The following is an 8,133-nucleotide window of genomic DNA, read 5'->3' on the forward strand; positions in this document are numbered from 1 at the left end:
GGTAAAATACGGAGGAGTTTTTTTAACAAAAAAATTTATTAAAAATGCTTTAACAAAGAACAGCACATGATTTAATAAGTTAATATTGTAGCTATAATTGTGTTTTCATTCCAAGTTGAAATTTTTTTTAACCATTCCAAGTTGAAAAATTGTTTGGAGTTTCTTTATTATTACGTACTCAATGTTGTTTAGTAACCTGAAGTGCCAATTTTATTTGTTTATTTATTTATTGGAATTACTTAAGAACTTGTCTAGTTGAATATCGAAATTCACTGTGATTTCATTTCTATGCCAGGAAAACATAAAACTTGTGCCTAATCAAAAATTCCGAACATACATATATACACATGTGGCAGTTGATTAAGTTAAGTGACATTTTGACCAGCTTTGGTTATGTTTTTATTTTTTTTTTATAAAGGTCTAGCACATTATATAACCAGCGCCTTACACATTTCAAAATTTGTACAAAAATATAAAAATTCAACAAACTACCAATTACATCTAAAAATTTCAAACTTTTCATTCAGAATATGTATTCAGTTTTAAAGCCCATTAAATTTTAGAAGGATAAATGCCGTTGATTTTTTAATAATTTTTTTTTTTGTTGACGGTGCTAGGCATTTTCTTCCAAATAAAAGGGCGTAAAATTTTGTTCGATTTAATTTTCCCAACCTCAAAAAACCTATTTGTACCACAAATGTACACAAATTGTGAATTATTTAAGGTTAGAAAAGAAAAATCAGGCCAACTGTTGAACTGTTATAGAACTATTTAGTTTGTGAGAGATTTCAAAGTAGAAAAAATGTTTTCACGTTTTTCGCAGAAAGTCCTCTTCACTCAAGACACCAAATTTGACTACTTGGTACATATGCATTGTGTGCCTGTGTCCCCATGATCAATGAGTTGTTTACCAGAATTTGAAGATCTGGATCAGGGTCATCCGCAATCGAGTGAAACGAGTCCGCTTTTAAATAAAACACCATATTATGGGTTCCAAAGGAAAACTATTTTAAGAATCAGCAAGTATTTTAAAAATCACAAAACAACGGTTTAATTTAACCGAAAAAATAAAAATCGAAATTTAACGATAATTCTTGAAAACGGTTAAATTTGTTCGGAAATATAGAAATCCAATTTTAGCGCTTAACTAATGCTGCCTGCAATCCAAGCAAAGTTTGATCACCCTGGTACTTACATATGTACATGTAACTAATTTACGATGGCGATAGTGAATTCCGATATTCAGCTACAGCTCATTTTAGTGCATATTTTTGGGCGCATATCATGGATAAAATAAAAACGAAAGCTTAAAACTGATTTTTTCATAAATTAATATTTTCTTAATTATTGTTGTTACTTATTTTCATTACATGTGCCTTCAAGCTTTTAAAAAACTACTTACATATTTGTGAACTATATATGTATATATATATTATTATTAAGTTACGCATTCACGCGTTTTCTGCTATTTGATTCTGTTGTATTAAAATTCAAATTAAGCAAAAAAAAAATGCTATAAAACTAATATTAAACTAAATTTATTTACTTGTGAACAGCAATTCGATATTTTTCATATAATTATTTATGTTTTTCTAACCTGCGATGTGTAAAAATTTGTTTAATTTATTTTACATACATACATATATCAAAAAGTTGTTTACATACATTTTTTATTACATACAACTACGAATGTGGGTGTATGCAGTTACTACTTTGTTGTTGTAATACGTTTCAAGTTTCAAGTTTTAAGCAAACACTGGCAGCACAAATGATATTCACAATAAGCGGTTGCAATTGTTTGCATTCTTTTCTGATAAAAAATGTTAATTTTTTTCTGTTTTGTTTAGTCGGATGTGAAAACATTTAGTTAAGTTGGTAAGAAGTAAAAAAAAAAAAATTAATTGGACTGTTGTATATTTTTTTTTATAATTTTCGTTATCTTTATTATTATTTGTTTCTTATTTTGCATACACACATTGAGATTCGTTTGTTTTGCATGTACTATTATAATAATTCACACACACACTTACGTACTTGTTTACATTACATTTAAAAGGCTTGCAAAAATTAGTAGGTAATAATTAAACAAATGTACATTAGCTTTTAGTTTTTATTTATTTTTTTTTTTGTTTTTTGTAAGCTCAACGCATAAGGCTCGCCAAATAAATTTAAATATTTTTTGCAGCTCAATGGGATTCAAATTTTTATTTTTTTTTACGTTAATGCAAAATCGGCTTTGAATTGCAAAGTAAATTGGCGCTTTGAAGTTTTCGTACATTTTACAAAATGTATGCATTTTTGTAATAATATTTTGCACTAGCAATTAATTAAAATGATTTCATTTATTCGTCTTTATTTTACTCTTTAGCTGCTCTTTTTTATAACAACAACTATACATTTAATAATAGTACATTTTATTTAGCTTGGTATAGGTTCATTGTATTTTGTTTATATGTATTTTCATTTTGTTTTTAGAAAAAAGGCTCACGTTGCATTTGCATTTACAGCTTTGAAAGCGGATATTTGATGCAAGTAGCGCTGCATGCATTCTAATTTTTATTTTTTTTAATTAACGTTAACAAGGCAAGATAATTTTCTCATTTTAGTTGTTTAGAAGTATGATGTATTCTGGAACGATTTTCCGTCATCTCTTGTCAAATAACCGGTTTGCGGACAAACCGGTTTCGGCTCTGTGTTATCTCAAAAACATGCTATCAAATAGCTAAAAATGCGCAGATAAATAATTTAAATCGTGCTTTCATAAATATATATTTTTAAATATAAATATTTTTCGCGGCATATTTTTGTGCGTAGTTGTTATGTAGTCATTTTGTTGGAATATATTTTTGTGAAAAAAATTCATGTAATCATTCGATTATTTCATACCCTTCGTTTTATCCTACTTAAAACATAATTTTAAATACACGTGATCATTTTTTTACGCGGGCTGTCGGGTTATTAGAAAACTCATTAAAAAAATATTCACTTTTTCTTGCCATAAAAAAATGGAGTATACTTTTGGGAATAAGTTTAAAACAAAAAGATTATTGTTAAAAAGCCCGACACTAAACTTAGAGGTTCCCCATTGCCAGCTGAGGGCTGAACGCTATACGAACAAAAAATTGATGTTGGGCGGACTAAGAATCTCACCACGGTCCTTCAGAGTTGTAGTACCCACCTCTAAACACTAGGGAAAACCAATTTTTGAATGCTTTAACGCAGAAGTCATTCTGCGATCAGATACATTGAAACCTGTCACAGCTAGAACCGCGAGAGACTAGAATTCGGGCAAAAATAAATCATCAGTGTTTAGAAAAATCTGGAATTTATTGTTAAACTACATCAGTGGAATTAACAATGAGATAAAATGAAAAATCTGCCAATGGGGTCTTATCGAGCGTATCGATATGTAGGTACATTAGGGTGGGCCGAAGATTGAATTTTCCTTAAATAATGTGTAATAGTGAAAAGATGTTTCATGAGGTTAATTAAAAATCAGCAAAATATTATACATCCACTATTAATGTAAAAGTTCGTGGAACGATCCGATAATATACATTTTTGTTACATATTTAGGGTTAATGATAACGGTTTGGTTGTATCGTTAGAGAATAAATCTGGAAACCCAATTCACATAGCCACTTTAAAGTTTTATATTTTTCAATAAACATTGGTCGAGCGGACATATCCAAAAGTGGTTGAAGATGTCTTCAGATTGAATACGAAATATCGGCATAAAAAAAAACATTTAATAAATTACAACAAATGAGCAAAAGCAACCTTAACCATTATCAAATATTTTTTTTTGCTTCAGACAAAATCAACTCAGCCTAATGTAAATATCATCGTTAGAGCCGTATATTAAAACCAATTTTTTTAAACTTATTAAAATCTCTACGCAACAGTAGGGACCCTTCTATATTTTATCAACGGCCATTCCGCAGGGCCTGTGTTCAAGCCCAGTTTCCGACCAACATAAAAAAAAATAAATAAATTAAATTAAAAAGTAGTTGTCTAATAGCGTTCGCCCCTCGGCAGGCAATAGCAAACCTCCAAGTGTACTTCTTTCATGAAAAATAGCTTCTCATAAAAATACAACCACCGTTCGGCGTCGGCGTAAAACTGTAGGTCCTCCCCTTTGTGGTGTCAAGGCAGGCATCAAGGCGCACACCAGAAATCGGAGGAGAAGCTCATATTACAGCTAACGAAGAATTTTTCGCATTTCATCGCTACCTAAAGGTGAAAGGTGCCAAGTCCACTTTTTTACAAGCTTTTATTTAAATTGCTCTGTATGTATAAATGTTTGTTAGGGACAAATTTGGCAACCAATTTTTGACTAACTTCCCGATGACCTAGAGACTTGAGAAACTTCACAGTTCAGAACCCGATGACAATGCAATTTGAAAGATGAGTTAATCCGATAGGTGGCGCAGGAGTCGAGATATTTGAAAAACCCGTATTTATAGCCCGATTTGGTTCATATCTGGAAGGTATATTAACTAGATGAAAAGGAATGACTTCACTAAAAAATTTGCCGATAGGTGGCGCACCAGTAGATATACTTGGTAAACCAGTTTTCATATTTAGAAAAAATATTTGTTATCACTATTAACTTATTCATGTTTGTGGAAAAAATGTTATCTCTTAATAAGAATATAATCCGAAACTTTTGCAACTTATTTAATTCATGCCTTCAGGTTTCGCTTATATGTATGCTTTCAAGCTTCGAGCTAGCCGATTTGTGTGACCCTTATCTAAGAAAAGTCAATGCATGCAGCACTACGATCACAATCTTACCCCGCTCCTCTTCTGTCACTTAAGCAAAGCAAAATTAAATTCAAATTCGTCAAATTCATAAGTGTTATTTTGTTTTTCTTAAATACATACTATAAAAATTTGTTTCAATTTAGCATAAGCGGCTTTTGAGTTTCATAATTTAAATAATTTTCTTATTTGCTTGCTTCATTTGCAGCAACGTACTCTTGCTAATTGGGTTTGCCTTTTAATTTTTTTCTCTTTCCAATTATTTATGCATCGCTAAACACCGATAACTTTTCGATTTTTAAAATACAAACTCTCTAACTGCACTGCCATTCTTACTACAAATTCAAGTGAATTCATCAATGATTTCACTTTCTTTTCGCTTGTCCCCTACCATTGTATGTACTTACATATGTAGGTATTTACGGCTCGCTCATCATTACAATAAAATCTAATTGAAATCGCTACAAATTACACCAAGGTGTATTTAACAAGGTGGTGTTGGCCGTATATAAGTAAAAAATTACACTAACAAATTATACGCTGATGTCCATACTGTCATTGGTATGAATTACAACAAACACATCATTTTGACGTAATGGCCTCCGCGGCGAAAAACTCAGCTGTCGCCCCAACACCACCTTGTTTAATACACCTTGAATTACACTTTGCCTCCACGCCTTGTCTAGCCTCGTCGTGCATCAATTATTTACTTCTCTTCTCTGTTACACCTTCTGCAATTCTGCAGCTAACATTTCGTGTTTTAATTGTCAGGCTGCCGTTGTTATTGTTGTTGTTGTTCACTAGCAGTTGCTATCACCTAAACATAGGTGGCCACAGCGGCTGTATTCGAAGTGGTGGTACCTTGCGTTGGCGCTGGCGGCGCTGTTGGCGATTGATGCGCTGCTGGTGTATTGTTGATGGGCTGAGGACTAACCGGCGGCTGTAGTTTACCGGGCACATATTGACCTATGAAGGAACCATCCTCGGTGAATTGAGCTGCAAAATTAGAGAGATAGAGAGAGAGTAATAAGGTGATTAGTAAATGGAAACAATTGTGTGGGGGGGCTGTAAATTGCAATAGGGTGTTAATGAAAAACTTGAAATTATGTGGTTGTGTGGTGTTAGATATTAACCAGTGAGACCAAGCTGACCAAGACCGCGGGTTGTTTTGTAAATAACAGAATTTCATTTATTAATAACGCAGATCTATATAAATATAGTGTAGTTTAATAAATATTTATTTTTCAAGAGTTCTGATGTAACAGTGGCAAAATCCATATAATTTATTTTTATTTTTTGCTGCAGCTTATGATAAACATATTATCTAGGTTATTTTTTTAAATCTCCAGCACCGACTTATCTAAATAAAAATAAGTAGGTGTTAACTAAAAAAAAAAAAAAAAAACAAATTAAGAATCAAAATAAATAATAAAATAGAAAAGTTAAAAAATAACTGTAATAATAAGGAACTTCAGCTATATTTTTAAATTTGCGTTAAATCATGCCAGACAAATTTTCTAATCTACACTCTACTTTAAAAAGCATGCAATTCTCTACATACTCTTACCTCATTCATGTAAATATGTTTGTCGACGTCATTAAAACGAAAAGATTACTGTAGCTAAAATAAAAAAACTTAATTGGTAATGCCTTAATACCGCAGTACGACAAAATTTATTTTCTGGGCGACGCAGTTAGTCAAATTTCATTGCTGATATGAATTCACAACTCTTAAGATCGACAAATTTTTTCTTTCTAAATAACCTCCAAAAAAACATACGGTTAATTAGGTTAGAAATTACTAAGTGCAAATTTTTATTTTTATTTAAATTCGAATTAGACGATTGCCTAAAACTTTATCGACGATCGATGAACACATTTGTTGTGAGACAGTTTAGTTAACTAAAATGAAACTACATTTGAAATAAAAAAGTTTAATGAAATAATCGCAAACAAAATTACCAAAATATACATTAGGGGGTCTAAGTTATGCCGCGGTTCTTTGGTTTTTTCTTGATGCCTGGTAGAATCGCGAAAATTTTACCAAAAACGTAATTTATTCTGCGATCTTTTCGTTTGGCAAATGTAACAAATCTTGTTAAGAAATGTAGCACCTTTTCATGCTGAAATTGTGTAAATATGGGGAGAACATTTTATCGCCGCCACTTGCTCTTTTTGCTGGATACCTGGTAAAATTTTTTTTGCAAACATAGACACCAGGTACCAATTTTTAGCTTACTTTCAGGCACATCATGTGAAATACTCAAAAAAAAATTTATCAGCCGAAGCTTTCTCATGAGCTGTGGGCGCCTGGTTGAAATAGAAAAATTTGATGCTTTCGTCCTGGACAACCGTTTTGCGCCATCGCTTGCTTCATCTTGCTGGGCGCCGAGTAAAAATGCGAGAAAAAATCAAAAATAGATTTTCTGTAGATTTACATAAAAAGAACTTAGAACTTAGATAGGATGCGAAAGAGTTCTGTGCGCCTCTGGTAGAAATGAGAAAATTTAATTTTTTTGCCCTGGTCAGACCGCTGAGCGGGTTTAAAAAATCTGTCTCGAAATGTAGCATATTTTTAGGCGCTGGAAATTGAATATTGGGGAAAATACATTTCCGCTGTCACCTTCTCGCTATTACTTGAGCGCCTGGTAGAAATGCGACACTTCACTTATAAAATGGGCGTTTGATGGAAGTGAAAAATTCAAAGAAAAATGTGTGAAAAATTTGCTTGCCGGCCTGGTGCGACTTCTGTGGCCATTAAAAGAATAACGCTCTATTAATGTTAGCATCTAAATCCTCTCATGCTCATGAATTTTGTATAGCCAACCATCAGAGGCAGACGGTAGCGTTGATCCGGATCAGCTCTGAAATTAACTGCAGTTGATCCGGATTAAGTCCGAGTTAATCTGGATCAACGCTGTTTAAGCTTTTAGTCAACTTTCTTCAGTTCCCAACGAGTATTAAAACATCTTTTTTTTTGTTTATTTTTATTTTGTGTAGAACATTTTCGCTTTTAATTAATTCTTTTAAAATTCATTTTCATATTAAGTGTTTGTTTTATCTTTTATACGAAAATGGTAGGTACACAAATAGCTTAGCTTTACATGTATACTATGTTTTTTTGTTTCTCTTCTTACTTGTTGTTGATAGTTTTAATTTACATTATTATTAAGAAACGATTCGATTGTTTTTGAATTTTTTCTTTTACTTTAACATTATTGCTAAAAATTATCCATTAAAAACACTATATTTAAGCATATAAAATAAAATAAAAAAGAGTGTAAAAAAATAAATGAGAGTAGTATACAGTTATGCAAGGGTTACTAAATACTAAACACACAAAAAGTAAAAAGTAAATAAAAAAAAAAA

At 31.7% G+C, this 8,133-nt stretch overlaps 2 protein-coding genes across 2 annotated transcripts in view; one reads left to right on the forward strand and one right to left on the reverse strand.

Annotated features, from left to right (window-relative positions):
* The window catches only part of SmydA-1 (SET and MYND domain containing, arthropod-specific, member 1), an 88,890-nt gene that overhangs the window by 59,838 nt on the left and 20,919 nt on the right, over positions 1-8,133 (forward strand). The gene's annotated exons all lie outside the window — the stretch shown is intronic.
* On the reverse strand, positions 5,561-6,121 carry LOC108364004 (uncharacterized). The gene has a single exon (XM_017617545.1). The coding sequence runs from the start codon at positions 5,951-5,953 to the stop codon at positions 5,582-5,584; it is 372 nt and encodes a 123-aa protein (XP_017473034.1). The 5' UTR covers positions 5,954-6,121; the 3' UTR covers positions 5,561-5,581.

Source organism: Rhagoletis zephyria, unplaced genomic scaffold (assembly GCF_001687245.7).
Source record: "Rhagoletis zephyria isolate East Lansing unplaced genomic scaffold, Rhagoletis_zephyria_1.1 Rzeph_scaffold_01434, whole genome shotgun sequence".
NCBI classification, from domain to species: domain Eukaryota; kingdom Metazoa; phylum Arthropoda; class Insecta; order Diptera; family Tephritidae; genus Rhagoletis; species Rhagoletis zephyria.